At 38.2% G+C, this 17,383-nt stretch overlaps 1 protein-coding gene across 4 annotated transcripts in view; it reads right to left on the minus strand.

Annotated features, from left to right (window-relative positions):
• Positions 1 to 517: 517 nt before the first annotated feature.
• Positions 518 to 17,383, minus strand: part of RBPJ (recombination signal binding protein for immunoglobulin kappa J region) — a 236,367-nt gene continuing 219,501 nt past the window's right edge. For all 4 annotated transcript variants that reach the window (XM_033948044.1, XM_033948054.1, XM_033948063.1 and 1 more), the window contains 2 exons: positions 14,777 to 14,880; positions 518 to 7,154 (listed from right to left, as the gene is read on the minus strand). In XM_033948044.1, coding sequence (XP_033803935.1) covers positions 6,842 to 7,154; positions 14,777 to 14,880 — 417 coding nt within the window. In that variant the 3' untranslated portion in view covers positions 518 to 6,841. The remainder of the gene's footprint in view (positions 7,155 to 14,776; positions 14,881 to 17,383) is intronic.

Consider the following 17,383-nt stretch of genomic DNA (forward strand, 5'->3'; position numbering starts at 1 on the left):
AACTAAAGTTAGGCGCCAATATCAGCACTCATTCTATAAAACTGAAGCATCCATTACAGAATCACGTTTAGGCGACACCCAGCATCCTAACATTTAGGCATCCCCAATTTATGACAGGGTTTTCTATGCTGAAAGTTGGGCGCCGATATCAGAGCCTAATGGCAACTGATTCACAAAGAGGCACCTAATTTAAAAACATGCTCATAATCCGCCCTTAACTATGCCCACTTTTAGCGTAGGCACTTTGGGCTAGGCGCCTACTTTTTATAGACTTGAGTTTTTCAAGTTAAGTACCTAACTTTCAATTAAGACCAATCAAAGCCTATTCTAAGGTGTTGAGTACCAATATTGGCACCAATCAAGCCTATTTATCAATTAAGTTAGGTGCCAATATTGTTATGCTTTAGTAAAGGAGCTCCTTAGTGATGTACAATTACTATACTTCTAAATATAAATGTTTAACTGAAATCCTTGGTGAATTGGTACATATCCAGTATACTTGACAATACACTCAACATGGTTTACATTTCTCTTTTTATTTATTAAAACTGCTCATATTGCAGGTTTTTCTTGATGAAATATGGAACTGAGCAGATTTTTTCTATAAAATTATGATAAAAAATTGTTGAATTACCTATTTTATTGCTAAGAAACCTTACAGGTGCAGTTTGTAGAATATAACCCCTTCAGGACTGAAACAAAACGCATGGTAAAAAGGATGTAAAAGCTACAGATAAGGCTTCAGCCTACAAATGTATAAAATACAATGCTGAATGCAGACAAAAACTATTACACTACTAAGAGTGTGGAGGCATTATACACAGTCACAAAGGAAGAACTAGCAGTTCAGTCCTCAGAGGGTTACATGAAAACTATTACTGTTTTTAACAAAGCTGCCACTCAATCCCACATTACACAGTGCTTGAAAACAAAGTCAAAAATCTGGCACAGAAAAGTATACACACATTTGTTCAGTACTCATCATAAACACAGCTGCTTCCAAGAGAAAAAGTAAATTACACAGTTAATAACTGAAGAGCATTTTGTTTCAAAAGAAAACCTCTATGGATTTATTTGGTCTAAATCATGATAATAAAAATGGGTAGCTCATTTGAATCACCTTTGCATGTCAATTTTGCCAGGTGTGTCTATTATGGTGTGTGGGGATGCATACTTTTTTATTTTCTCATTTCCATTACAATATGTAATCCCAATCCCTAATAAGTCTACACAAAAATGAACAATTTTGTACTTGTATTTCAGACTTGGGTATAAGAATATTTTCAGAAGGAAATGGTAAGAAAAAGCAGCAAAAGAACAACAGTGTTGCATTTGACCCCCACAAAAATAGCCTTTGAATTTTTTTTCAGTTAACTTCCTTTGCTATTCCAATATACAAATGAGTCAGTACCACAAAATCTGAGTGTTTCTAGTGTAATATATTTACAGGTTTTTGGAGAGAGAGAGAGGATTGTGAAAAACAAATGTTTAGCAGACAACAGTCTATACCGTGCTTGTCCAACCTATGGCTCTGCATGTGCTTTTCCTGGCCCTGGGAAGCTTAGTAAGTCATGTGGTATTTATAGCAAGATTTCTGCTTCTCTGCTGTTGTATGTTGTCATATGCTTTGTTAAATAGTGGCCACGGATAGAAAAAGGTTGGACAAACCTGATTTATACTGTATAAGATAAAAAAAAAAAGATTCACCAACACCATTTTACAACTACATTGAACAAAATGGGTGAAAAGTTATACTTAATTACAAATAAGTATGTTTTGGGGGAAGGCATTTAAAAGAGAATTCCAGCGGTTTAGTAATCAATCAACTGATGATTGCAGCTGAGCCACAAATCCAGGAAAATTGTCAGCTAGTAAAAAATAAAAAAAAGTATAATTTAAAGTTATACTTCGCAAAACTTAAATGCCAAACAGATTTTATGACTACTAGCATTTACTGTTTAGAATTTTAATAAACTAAACAGCACATTATAATGGGTTTTTATAAGAACATCCAGAAATGTGTTATGCTATGCAAGTTTATTCCTATCAGAAAACCCGATGATGTATCTGAATGCTATATTCTATATAAATAAAATATAAATTAGTAAAGGCAGATTTTTGAGATTTGTAATAACCTATTTCAATTATCCACCTAAATCTAAAGGCTGATAATAGAGCCTGTGTGTGTGTCTTAAGTGGCTATCTTTAAATGGGTTATTGCAAATCTCAAAGATCTGCCTTTGCTAACTTACGAGTCCTATCACAAAGCCACGGTAGCGAGACCCGCATGGCAAATGCAACACAGCCCATTCAATTTCTATGGGCTGCGTCGCATTTGCCACACCGGAACTTACTACTGTGGCTTTGTAAAGGGGGCTCTTATTTTTTATATCAGACTATTTTGTGTATTCAGTATTATTTTCATGTTAATGAAAGAAAATTTGTGGCCCACAATAAATGACACAGTATTGTATTAACACCCACAAAATTCCAACAATTACGAAATGCCTGCTGCTAGCAGCTCAGTCAACAGAAAGCTAAACAGTACAAGTACACAAGTTTACAACAGAAGGATAAGGCCACAGTTATTTTGTCCCTGGTCACTGAAATGGAGTCAAAAAGAGGCAGCACTAGCACTTTAACCATGCTTGGAAAATGGTGCATCACATGAAACAGTCTGTATATAATTAGCAAAGTCCCTAGTGAAATAGAAGTACATTCTGGAAAACCATGGCCCCAATCTGATTTGCTAATCAAATATATTTTATTTAATTGTTAAACTTGTAGTTTGAGCCCATTTTGTAAAATGGGTGACAATTTGATCAAAGTATTACTTAGAGGTAAGAAACATTTCAGTTCTAGAGTTCACTAAACAAGGGAAGCTTGTATTTTAGGAAAAAAAAGGTTGAAAAAAATATAATCATACACATACACAATTGGGTATATGTCTATTTCAGGTATTAGGGTATCAAACTGATAAATACATATGTTTGTCGAAATAAACAATCTATTTACTTTATGACTATTGTTTATCTGAAATTTTGTTGTACTTATAGGCAAAGATGCATATTATTTTAAATGAAAAGGCAAACTGGAATCATTGTAGCTAATTATATTACTGGACAATAAAAAAAAAGGATCTAATACATAGGTTCCTTCTTCAGGTCCACAGAAAGGTCTAACTATCTACAAAGATTTCAGCTTTTTTCTAGGACTAGTAAGACTAGTAGAACTGTGCTGCAAAATGGAAAAGGCTAACATATCTGTTAATCAATTCTCCAGTAAAATCATGTAACAATCAAATTTCCAAAGTACAAGAATAAGCACTAAATATTACGAAATGCAGCCAGAAAGCTGTCATTTACTTTTGGGTTTTTAATTCATTCTGTAGTGTTTTGTGGCATTTATTTCATTGTGTAATAGTTTAGATGCACTAAGGGTTAGATCTACTAAAAATGTACTACTACATACTAACCACATTTATGTATATTATCTACCACAGGCCCCATCTTATACAATGGGCTCTATTTACTGATAACAAGTGTCAACTGTGTTAGTGTGTGCTAAAACAGTAGAATACTTTAATAAACCTATCCCTAAATAGTATATACTATTACAAAACAAATCAAAACAGGTACATCCCTACAAAATGTAGCCTTAAAATAGAACAGTTAACCTACTTCCCTCTGTTCCTTTGGACTTTCGACTCAAGTAGAACCATGGTTAAAACTGGGTGACATATGCTATCATTTGCAAATTACCTATGGATCTTTTCCCCATATTTTACATCCCGTTCCAATTTTAGTTCAGTCCTGGGCTAGCCAGAACCCTGCAAACATGAATTTGGACAATGAGTGTTGATATTAACCAATGACTGAGACTTTCTCTACACAGGGGCTGTGAACCTTGCTCTGAAGCATCACTAACCCTTATCTAGCCTGAGAAGCTGGGAATTCAACCTCTCCATATGGCAGTACCCTGTACTTGAGTTACTAAACCAATTTATAATAATGTATTCCAAGAAAGTAAATCATAAATATATTTAATCTGTAATATAGATATCATCTAATTTTATATTAAGTTTCTCTAAGACCTCTCTGTAATAAATCTATGTTTGGCGTTTAACATTTAGGGCTCCTTTTACGAAGCTGCGTTAGGGCATTAACGCGCAGAATAGCACACGCTACATTGCCCCGCGTACTAGATGCTAACACCAGCAATGAGCTGGCGTTAGTTCTAGCTGCGTAGCGCGTTGTAATATCCTGTGTGCGCTAAAAACGCTAGTGTACCTTAGTTAAAGGAGCCCTTAATCTACTTGTTTCATCTTGTTTGTTTTGGTATCATAATACCTGAAATAAACATATTGATATGTAGATAAATTTTTCCCCATCCTCCTTATCACTTACTACTAGCATGATGCTCCAGCAAACTTACATTCGAAACAATTCACCAAAACCCAGTTAACTGGCAGCCATGTTCAAATTTATAAGCCCAATTTATTCCCTTATATATATTTTTTTATTTTAATTGAGAAAGATGATTTAGGCATACAAAAAATTATTTTAAATGGAACCGAAGAAGGGTAAGAAAAAATTCAGTAAACAATATTTTGAACAAAAAAGTTGCTGTAAAAGGAAGATAGAAAAAGGCTAGGGGCTCCTTTTAGAAAGCCGCGCTAGGGCCTTAATGCGTGGAATAGCGTGCGCTAAATTGCCGCATGCGCTAGCTGCTACTGCCTCCTTTGGAGCAGGCGGTAATTTCCGGCTAGCGCGCACTATAGCGTGCGCTAATCCGGTGCGTGCGTTAAAACCACTAGCGTGGCTTTGTAAAAGGAGCCCTAAAAGTATTACATCTTAGGTTCAGACTTGTGGCTACTGTTTCATGTATAAGGGAGACAAACCTACTTACAGATTGTTTTCTTAGAAGTGTAAGCAATAAGAAATGCAGACACAGTGGAGTCACTGAATTGTATTTCAGGCTATGTGCATCAAGTGCCACGGCTGCTGTGCTAGTCCATTTATATGTATGGAACTAAAGGCTATAACACAAAAAAACTTATACCTTTTTATTGGAATAACAATATGTATCTTCATTAGCTCTAGGGAGGAGATATTTTCCCTTCTTCAGCATAGAAACTGACATTTTCAATTAATTTGGAAAAGGGAATGGTCCAGAGGGGTAAAACTGATACAAATGCTTCTTATGAAAAGCTAATATATATGCTTGTGCGAATCCTTACCCTTGACCTAAATGAACATAAGAACATAAGAAGTGCCATCCCTGGAACAGACCCTAGGTCCATCAAGTCCGGCGATCCGCACACGCCCCTCCAGGTGTACCCTGGCATAGTTTTAGTCCCCATATCACTCTGAGCTTCTCATAAGGAGAAGTGCATCTAGATTACTCTTAACCATGTCACTTTATGCCTCTCAAGGAGATGTACAACCCCTGATTCCTGGACAAGGAAATGGGGAAAAGTACTTTTTAAAAGCAGGTAAAGTTGCCCATATGCAATTTGAAATATGTAAAATGCCATTTACTTTCCCCACTTCTGAGTACTGCTTCTAGCTTTTCTGATTTCACAGCAGAAGCATGCTCTTATTTCAGGAAGACACTACATTTCTGGCCTCACCAGCTGAAAGTGTAATGAAAAACATTCTTTTGTTGCAACTGATTGCTTCATATAAAAGAAAGGCCAGTCTCACAGATACACAAATACTTCTGATGATACCTCAATCATGTGCCAACAAGGCATTATACAAACACACACACACATACATACATATACACACAACTGCCAAATGAAAATTTTGGGAATATTTCACTTTCAAAAAATAATAATAAAAAAATATTTAACTTATGCTTAATACAAATTATATACAAGATTCATAAACCTGAACAGAAGCTGGAAAACTACCTGATGAATTTACGATGAAACATTCAAACACTCAGGGTAGCTGCAACGTGAAGAGCAGTCATGAACGTGATTGTTTAAATGCCATGTTTTTGAATTCAGGTACATTAAGAACCTCATGAGTTAGGACTATAAATATATTTAAAAAAGAACAATAACCTCTTCCCCCCTACCCCCTAAGAAAACAAACATTACTTCTGACAAGGACTGGAAACAGAGCAATAGAAAAAAAGATTAACATACATTGCATGTATTGCAGGCAAGGCAGAGGCATTGTTTAAAGCTTTTGCACAGACTTCATATAATCTTAAAAAAAATATGCTGGCCTTTACAAGGTTCTAATCGCTGAAATAAAAAAAATTTCAGCTTATAAAAAAAGTCACAAGACTTCAGTTTAAAAAAAAGGAACAGTTCCAGCCACAGACCAAAAATATAGAATTTTTAACCTGGAAGAGTATGGTAAATAGATTATACAAGCATGGTCAGGCCTGGAACCTGAATATACTTCAGAGAAAAAAAATAGAAACTATTTGGTAACAAAAGTGTACTATATGTTGTGATACAAAAAAGGTATGGTGAAAATGTACCTTTTACTAAAGCTTATACAAGTTCCTTGGTCCATAAAAACTATGTTAAGTTCATGCTTTCTATTTTTACTTTATCCCAGCCACATTTCTATTTCTTGCCCTTAAAAAAAAAAGCTAAAAAATAGATTTTTGATACAGTTTATACATATCCATCTGATGTCTTTTTTTGTTGAATTATTATTGTGGCTTCCATTTTCACTGGGCACTTGCAGGTAACAAGGTTCAAGTGATTTCAACTAGAATGGAAAGTCATTTTCACATGAAACCACAAAGACAAATCTGTTCATGTTTCTTGTCTGTAGCACTTGAGAGTCATTTAAGTTCAAAGACAGGCCCACAGTTAGGATACTACAGTTGCTGTAGATGTGACATTTGTCGAGTTTGTGCTGACAGATGTGTAACTTCCCTCGCTATTGCTGTTAGACTCATTTGAAGTCATGAGACTTGAGTTGGCTCGAAGGATAGCACCAGCAGCACTGCAATGTGGTCGTGGCCCTGGCTCTGGTGTGTAAGTGAAGGTAAGGCTGGTAGAGTAGATTATACCATCATTGCGAACTAATGTTACTGGGACTTGGACAGGCTGACGGACCCATCTCCAGCCCTCTCGGAATGCAGAAATGTCAGGAACCACACATAACATGCTTTCTGCACATCTAAAAAAAAAAAAAAAAAAAAGACAAAATTTTTTTTAAAAGGGATATAAATTATTCTCAGAACACATTACATGAATATGTTTAAACTTTCAATACGAGTTTCTGTACTTTAATAACTGTCAATGCAAGGAAGAGTGAGCCACATTGGGTATTTTTAAAGACTTTTTTAGTTGGATTTTTGAATAAAGAACTAATTTACACATTTGAATGGGATCCACTCCTCTTTAGTTCACTCTTCCTTGTATCTACATTTGCTGTGGATTTAAGAGGCTTCTAGTTTGGCCCTTTAACAACTGTCCTAAAAGTCTATTTTTAAGAACTTTACACATGAGAACTTTGGTGTTTGTGTCCCAATCTCAATATACTGTACCTTATGAATGCATGCATACTTTTCAGTGGTATACAATATTACATTACATTAGTGATTTCTATTCCACCATTACCTTGCGGTTCAAGGAGGATTACATATCAATTGTCAGGACATTTAGAAGTACATAAGGAGCTGTCTGGATATTTTCTAATTTGTTAAAGAATGGAGTGTACTGCACGTGATGTTTGAGGTAGATCTAGGTGTGTTAGTTTGGTTTTATGTATTTTTTGAATAGTAGGATTTTTGTTTCTTTTTTTGAAGGTTTTGTAGTTTGTGGTTGAAATCAGTAGGGAGGAGCCCGAGATGCCTGAGCCAATCAGGGCCTAAGACCTCAGACTTGTTGCAGAAGGCATTGGAGCAGGAGAGATTGAGCACCCTTCCTGCTCCGTTAAAAGTACGGGGAGGAGGGTGGGGATCGGGAATGGAATTGGAATTATTTTTAAATTTACCCCACATCCAAAATAAGTTTCAAATATACCACCTATCATCCATACATACACCTAAACCTCTACCTCGAAAACCAAACCTCCAAACAAGTGGAAACCTTATTATCATACCTCGAAGCCTTAACATACAGGATACTAGAGCCTCAAGCCACACATGAAAAAGGTCACCAACTCGACATTGCAGCCTACATGTCCCAACAGCCCAAGCAACCAGAGATTAACACATTAAATTGAAACTGGCACTGTTCCCTCTGGTCAGATCATTATTACTCCTTCAATATCAAATGGACTAAAAACAAAAACAAACCAATCACACAAAAAATAACTTACAACTCACGTAAATATATTGACCCCACCATATTCTGGACTAAAACAGACGCCATAATCCAAGACTATAACCCCAAAGACTTCATCTCACAATGGAGCCATCTAAGCTCAACCCTAGATGAGCTAGCCCCATAACAAACAAAAACCAGAATCTATAGGAAATCAAACAAATGGTTCGACAACGAATTACTCCTGCTCAAAAGACAATGCAGACAACTAGAAAGAAAATGGAGAAAAACCAGTCAAGATTCCACAAAAACAGCATGGAGAAAATTAAACCAAAAATACAAACAAAAACTGAAAGAAAAAAGAAAGACATACTACACAAAACAAATAGGAGAAGAATCCCAAGACACAAAAAAGCTCTTCCAACTACTAAAAGAACTCACAGACACCAAACCCTACCTAACTGATAATGACACCCCCCCGCCCTCAGCCACCCTTTTAGCGACATTCTTCAAACACAAAATCGCAACTATCGGGTCCACTTTCAGTGGAACATCTACACACCTTGAAGAGATCACAACACCCCTCACAGAGAAAGAATCAGTTACAGCAGAGAGAACCTGGTCCCACTTCCCTATACAATGGTCAGTCCTAAACAAACTCTATAATAAATACAGCCACGCAGCCTATGACCTCAACCAATGCCTACCATTCCTATTAAAAACCTCCAGTACACTATTTCGCACCCTCCTTATGCAATGAATACAAACTTTACTCACAGACGGCCTCTTCCCACAAGACCTCAGCAAAATCGCCATCACTCCAATCCTAAAAGACCCCAAAGATCAATCTCCAACTACAGACCCATAGCTTACCACTTTATGTCAAACTAATGGAAGGCCTCGTAGCTAAAATCCTAACCTTATACCTAGAAAACCACAACTTACTCCACTCAACACAATCTGTCTTCAGAACCAACTACAACACTGAGACCTTGCTAGGATCACTCATAGACACTGCTAGATAACACCTCAGCACAGGAAAAAAAATGCTGATTATTCAACTAGATCTCTCCGCAGCTTTTGACCTGGTAGACGATGACATCCTCCTACAAATACTAGACTCAATAGGAATCACACAAACTTAGCCCAGTGTTCAACTGCTGGTCTGCGGATTTGTGCCGGTCCACAAAATATTTTATTTCCGCCGGTCCATAGGCGTCAAAAGGTTGAAGAACACTGGCCTAGTGGGCTGGCTCCAAGACACTCGCCCCCACCCGGCCTTATGGGCTGAGATCTCCCCCAACATTCTGTATATTGTCATAGAAAGATTCAACAGGAGGGATGCTCACTCTCCTGCCTCAGGCCTGCCTCTTCAAAATGGTGGCACACCCCGCCTGAAGCATCCTGGGATGCAATGGGAGGGGCATAATACCATTAGCCTAATTCCACAGGCCCCTTCCAGTGCATATCATTGGTATAATAACCATACAATTGGCCAATGGTAATATAATATTACCAAAATCCGACCCTTCCTCTCTGAGCACACTACTAAAATATTTATCCACGCCCTCATCACCTCACGCTTAGACTACTTCAACTCGCTACTCTCAGGCCTTCTGCTTAGCCATCTCGCTTCCCTCCAATCTGTCCAGAATTCAGCTGCACAACTTATATTTCAGGAGTCGCTATACTCATGTTGCCCCTCTCCTAAAGTCACTTCATTGACTTCCCATCTGTTTCCGAATACAATTCAAACTCCTCTTACTGAGCTCAGTTGCCCCTCGCTCTCTCTCTCTTCACTTATCTCTCCCTATGATCACCCCTCCCATGAGTGCCACCCAGCTGATAAGTTCCTCCTATCTTTGTCCTTCTCTTCACCTGCCAACTCCAGACTCCGTCCCTTCTGCTTTGCTGTACCGTATGCTTGGAGCAAGCTGCCCAAATCCCTACGGTGGGCTTCGTCTCAGGTAGCGTTCAAGGCTCAGTTAAAAGCCAACCGCTTTGAGAGTTCTTTTGACTCCTAACTCCTCTCACCTATATGTCATCCCCAACTCTATATGTCATGTCTGACTGTACAAGTTAGATTGTAAGCTCTTCTGAGCAGGTACCATTTATAAGTGTCAAAATGTACAGCACTGCGTATGCCTTTCAGTGCTATATAAGTGATAAGTAGTAGTAGTAGGCCCCTGCCAGTGCCTATGGTATTAGGCCCCTCCCAGTGCATACCATTGGCCTAATAAACATACAAATGGCCAAATGGTATGCACTGGGAGGGGCCTATATTATTAGGTTAATGGTATTAGGCCTATGGCAATGGTTCTCAACCCTTTCATGGGGACCCCCAGCAAGTGGGGTTTTCAGAATATCCCTAATGAATATGCATTACAAAGCAGGGTACAATTAACCAAATTACCTATCTCAAAAAGTGTTTAATACATATACTATAACTAGACAGGTTTTTTATTTAAATATACATTAAATATAAATGAATCCATATTGCACTTCAAGTTACTAAAATCTGTATTATCCCACAATACAGTGGATGTAAACCTGGAACTTGTACTCAGTCCATTCACAAGCCTTTTCTGATGAAAATAAAGCTGTTCCACTTCATAGTCTATGTGTATTATTTCATTTCTCCAATATTCTCCAATGTCCAACAAGCATATATTGATTCTTAAACAAAGCTGTTATAATGCCTTCTCACTCCAATTCAGACTATGTCCAGCCAGCCTAACATAGCACCACGTTTCGCTATTACAGCGTCTTCAGGAGCTGAAACTGTGGCAGGTTTTCAACTTCTTTACTGCTTCATTTCATTATAGATTAGCAACTACATGGGTTCACAAGCCCACTCTCCCCTCAGACAGGATAGAAACTGAGAGGAGAGTGGGCTTGTGAACCCATACAGTTGCTAATTTATAATGAAATGAATCAGTAAAGAAGTTGAAAACTTGCAACAGTTTCAGCTCTGAATACGCTGTAATAGCGAAATGTGGTGCTATGTTAGGCTGGCTGGACATAGTCTGAATTGGAGTGAGAAGGCATTATAACAGCTTTGTCTAAAAATCAATATATGCTTGTTGGAACATTGGAGAATACTGGAGAAATGAAATAATACATACAGACTATGGAACAGCTTTATGTTCATCAGAAAAGGCTTGTGGATGGACTGAGTATAAGCTCCAGGTTTTCTTCCATTGTACTGTGGGATAATACAGATTTTAGTAACTGAAACTGCAATATGGATTCATTTATGTTTAATGTATAATATAGTGTTAAGATTTGTGTTATTTAATAAAAAATACATAGAAACATAGAAGATGACGGCAGAAAAGGGCTACAGCCCATCAAGTCTGCCCACTCTGCTTATCCACCCCCTGTCTATGCCCTAATGACCCAATTTTCTTATCTTGACCCTCGTAGGGATCCCACATGGGTATCCCATTTATTCTTAAAGTCTGGCACGCTGTCTGCCTCGATCACCTGCACTGGAAGCTTGTTCCAATGATCAACCACTCTCTCTGTGAAGAAATACTTTCTGGTGTCGCCATGAAATTTTCCGCCCCTGAGTTTGAGCGGGTGCCCTCTTGTGGCCGAGGGTCCCTTGAGAAAGAAAATATCATCTTCCACTTCGACACGTCCCGTGAGGTATTTAAGTGTTTCGATCATGTCTCCCCTCTCCCTACGTTCCTCGAGAGTGTAGAGCTGCAATTTGTTCAGTCTCTCTTCATACGAGAGACCCTTGAGCCCCGAGATCATCCTGGTGGCCATCCACTGAACCGATTCAATTCTGCGCACATCTTTACTGTAATGTGACCTCCAGAATTGCACACAGTACTCCAGATGAGGTCTCACCATGGCCCTGTACAACGGCATTATGACTTCAGGCTTTCGGCTGACGAAACTTCTATTGATACAACCCAATATCTGCCTTGCCTTAGATGAAGCCTTCTCCACTTGATTGGCAGTTTTCATGTCTGCACTGATGATTACTCCTAAATCTCGTTCTGCTGAAGTCCTAGTTAAAGTTTCTCTGTTCAAGAAGTACGTCCTGCATGGATTTCCGCTTCTGAGGTGCATGACCTTACATTTCTTAGCATTGAAGCCTACAGTATATTTAAATTAAAAAACCTGTCTAGTTATATTATATTTAATGAATATGAATGAGATATATTTGCATGGCTGTCTCCTCCATTATATGCAAATCTCTCGCATGTACATTCATTAGGAATATCCTGAAAACCTGACTGGCTGGGGTCCCCCAGGACAGGGTTAAGAACCACTGGCCTATGGTATTAGGCCCCTCCCACTCCATCCCAAGATGCTCTGGGCAGGGGTAGGCTGCCATTTTGAAGAAGCAGGCCTGAGGCAAGAGGGAGTGGCAATCCCTTCTGCTGAACTTTTCTATGGTACAGGGTGTTGGAAGGGTTGTCAGTAGGGTCTCGGGAACATGGGGTCCCACTAGACCACTAGGTGTTTCTTTGGTGTTGGAGAACTTGGCAGGAGGAGGGACATTGGTGGGAGGAATTTTCTTGCTCGGGTGGGGGGGTCTGAAGTAAGGCTATGATAGCTCAGACCCTGTTGCTAAAGTTTGCATGGGAAACAACACATTTCTTTGCTGTGCATTACACTGAAACATAGAAGATGTCCTCTTGTCGCCGTAGGTCCTTTAAGAAAGAAGATATCCTCTTCTACCTCAATAGGGCCCATGACATATTTGAACGTCTCAATCATGTCTCCCCTCTCTCTACACTCCTCGAGTAAGCTCCTTGTAATGCATTACCATAAGATGCTTGGTGTTTGCTACAACTCTTACTGCCACGGAAAGCTTTTGAGTATCTGGCTCTTTGTTTGGAGATACTACGGGTGTCTAAGGATGCTAATCCCCCTGCTTTTCAGAAAGTCCTATGTAGATTCCAAGGACTTCATCCTCAGCATTTGGTGCTAGATTTATCTATACTTTTCCCTCCGTATTCGTGCTTTCAGCATTTGCGGTTTTGATTATTCACGGTTTTTAGCTTGCTGGCTCCTTCCCCCAAATTACATCAGCTTGCATAGAGAAATCACTCATTCCAAGCATTTACAGAGAAAATCGCTGATTCCCAGCACTTTCTTCACCGTGTTTTGCCTCTCCTTTAGAAACAGGCCAGGTGTCCCACCATTTTATTCACGGTTTCACCATATTCATGATGGTTTTTAATAGAAACAGCAAATAACATATGAAAAAGTTATTCATTGTTTTTCAGTATTTGTGGTTCTGTTAATCTCCTATCACAGTGAATACGGAGGGAGAAGTGTACTGTCATTCTTGATCTAACCATGTTTTCAGAAACTTTACAAGAGAATGTCCTGCCTAGAGCAACCTTAATCGTTACATTTACCCTGGAATTTGAAAGAAATTGGATTTTGAAGTTTTTCTTAAGTTTAGATTGGTTCTGACTGGAATAGCTATTCAATTGATCACGAAAAATTGGAAAAGCCATTATAGATTAAACTACACATTTTGGTGGACAAATGTATGTAATACAAACAAATATGAGAGAATGAATGCAGAATGTTTGGGGTCAAGTGTTTCATTTAACAAAGTATGGAGTCCATTGGCTTTATTTGCTGCTTCACATTAATGGTTTATGTATTTTTCTTTAAGTTTTTCCTTACACATCCGGGATGGGGGAGGGAGAGGTAATTGAGAAATTAATATAAATTCTTCATATCAATGTAATAAATAAAGTTGTCTTGTATTATTAATAATTGATAGATGGGTGGGTAAAGTTATGGTTCTATATACTAATTGTATAACATGGTGTAATCTCTGTAATATTTTTCTGTATTCAATCAAATGTACTACACTGTTGTAGTTTTTAAAATAATAAAATTTAAAAAAAAAAAAAAAGATTGGTTCCTGCCTTTTCCAGAGTCACTCAGGAGAGACAAAAAATGGTTGCAATCTGAATTCTTAAGTGGTGGGTTTTGTAATGTTTCATTTTTTTGTTTCCTTGTAAATATTGTTTGACACTGGGATGTACTGTATATTGATTTTGCTGCTGCTCTTCACTACTCAAAGTAGCTTAGGAAGGCTTCAGAGACTAGGAAATGACCTGCTTACAATGTTATCTCACTACTATTTTGTATCTTCTGGTAACTTCCATTTTTTCTTTCTTAATGTATATGGCAAAAATTAGCCTCATGCCTCTTCAGTTGCTTCATGTGATCCTTTCTCCTTCTTTTTGATTGTCTTATTTTGAAATTTTTGTAAGACTACTATTTCTTGCAACTGTTTTATTCTAACATTTGTTTTGATATGACATGAAGACATATTACAACTGAAACTATACAAGTATAAATGATGAAAAAATTATATTCTTTACTGACCACTTTTTTTTTTTTTACACAGCTACGAGTAATAAAAACTGTTGGCACTGTTTGCAAATTTGTAATATTAGTGGATTTTGGATTAGGTAAACACTTGCACAAAAACAATTAAACAATGGTGTGTTAAAATTTAGAACTGCAAAATCAGCACTGTACCTGTACATGGTTTCCGCTTCCACATCCCCAAACCAAACACGTAAATTTGGAGTGAAATTTTGTCCTGTAAGTTCTAGCATTGCTACATCCCCACCACCATTCAACTGAAAGAATTAGAATTGCACAAAGAACAAAAATAAAAATCTCAAAGTTTTGTAAAAGTATTTACACAAAATTCTATAACACAGAAAAGTATCTACAATGTATAAAAATACTAAACAAAACGTACTTTTCAAAACTTACAGAGCAGTATAAACACAATGTCATTTCATTTAAAATTTCATTTCAATTTAAATTTCATTTCAATTTAAAATTTATGTATTATGTAAAAATATAGGTTTTCTGTAGTTCAAATAAGTATAAATGCATAATAAGCTAGGTTAATGCAAGAAACCTAAATATTTAACATGGTTTTAGAAAAGTGGTTCCCAACTGTGCCCTGGAGGACCACCAAACAGTCAGGTCTTCAGGATAGCCATAATGAATTTCCATGAGACACATACATTTGAATGCCTGTCACCTCAATTATATGCAAATCATGCAAATTCATTAAGGCTATCCCAAAATCATGACTGGCTGGTGGTGGTCCTCTAGGACAGGATTGGAAACTACTGATTTAGAACAATAAGAACAGCTATACTGGGTCAGACCAACAGTCCATCTAACCCAGTCTCCTGTTTCCAACAGTGTCCAATCCAGAAACCCAAATAATAGCAACATTCCGTGCTACCAATCCAGGGCAAGCAGTGGCTTTCCCTTGGGTTACCATATGGCTGCAGAAAAAGGAGGACAAATTGAGACAACTGGGTTTTACTTTCATGGAAATAAAACCCAGATGTATCAATCTGTCCTCCTTACTTCCACTGCTTTCAATGGAGGTAAAACCCGGATGTCAATCTGTCCTTTTTTTACAAGAGCCATATGGTAACCTTTGGCTTCCCCTATGTTTGTCTCAAAAGCAGACTATGGACTTTTCTCCTCGAGGAACTTGTCCAAACCTTTCTTAAACCTAGCTATGCTAACTGCTGTAACCACCTCCTCAAGCAACAAATTCCAGAGCTTAACTATTCTTTGAGTAAAAAAATATTTCCTTCCATTTGTATTAAAAGTATTCCCATATAATTTCATTACATGTCCCCTGGTTTTGTAATTTTGAAAGAGTGAAAAATTGATTCACTCTTACCTGTTCTACACCACTCAGGATTTTGAAGACCTCAATATCCCCTCTTAAGTGCCTCTTTTCCAAGCTGAAGAGCCTCAACCTCTTTAGTCTTTCTTCATATGAAAGGAGTTCCAACACCTTTATCATTTTGGTGTTCTTCTTTGAACCTTTTCTAATTCTGCTATATCTTTTCTGAGATACAATGACCAAAACTGTATGCAATACTCAAGGTGAGGATGTACCATGGAGCAATTCAGAGGCACTATAATATTCTCGGTCTTATTTACTATCCCTTTCCTGATAATTCTTAGCATCCTATTTGCTTTTTTTTTTTTTTTTTTTGCCATAGCCAGCATAGTATCTACAATGATACATAGATCTTTTTGGGGTGCTGAATTCTAACGTGGACCCTAGCATCAGGTAACTATGATTTGGATTATTCTTCCAAATGTGTATCACTTTGCATTTACAAATTTCAAAAATGGTGAAAGTGGGAAAATATAAATATACTAGTATTTTAGCCCGTTACATTAACGGGTGCTAGAATATGTCTGTCTGTCTGTTTTTATTTCCGTGTCTCTCTCTCTGTCCTGCTGTCTTTCTTTCTGTCTGTCTCTATCCCTGGCCCCCTTTGTCTGTCTGTCTTTCTGTGTCTCTCGCTGTCCCTGTGTTTTTCTTCTTTTATTTCTGTCTCCCTTCCTCCCGCTGGCGGTAGAATATATGTCTGTGTTTCTTTCTGTTTCTCTCCATACTCTCATTCATCTTGTCATCTCTCTTTTGACCTCATACAAATGGCTCACCACTTTCAGAATACCCCTCCCTCTCTCCACTGGTCAGTCTATATCTCCCTGTCCCTTTCTCTTCATCCCCTAGCATCTTCTTATCCCAGCTCTCTGCCCTCCCATGGATTCTTTTTTCCTCCATTTTCTGTTGTTCTTCTTCCTTCCCCCCTTGATGCTGAACAATAAGATGGAGGGAAAAAAAGAGATGCTGCATCTCTCTTCCCTTTCCACCCCCAGATCTAACATTTCTCCCTCCCTTCCATCCCTAGGTCCAACTTCCCTCCCCCAGATCCACCATCTCTCCCCAATAGTCCTCCCTTCAAGTATCTCTTTCCCCAGATCCAGCTTCTCTCCCTTCAGACCATTACCTACCATCTCTCTCTCTCATCTGTTCCTGGCCCCAAAAGCTGTCCCCCATGCCCAGTCTGGCACTTCTTTTAATACTCTCCCCCTTTGCACTTTATAAAAATTAAAAAAAAGTTAATCCATGGAATTTCCTAGGCCCAACATGTTCTCCCTCTTCTCTCCATTCCATTCGATATTGCCTTCACCTTCTGTGTCGCTGAAAAATCCGCTGGCCTCAGCTGTGATTCAGGAACGTTGTCCGTGGCTCCCCTTCCTGCTTTCAATCTGCCGCGGTTCTCCCCCCTCCTCCCCCGGCGT

Source organism: Geotrypetes seraphini, chromosome 1 (genome assembly GCF_902459505.1).
Source record: "Geotrypetes seraphini chromosome 1, aGeoSer1.1, whole genome shotgun sequence".
NCBI lineage: Eukaryota > Metazoa > Chordata > Amphibia > Gymnophiona > Dermophiidae > Geotrypetes > Geotrypetes seraphini.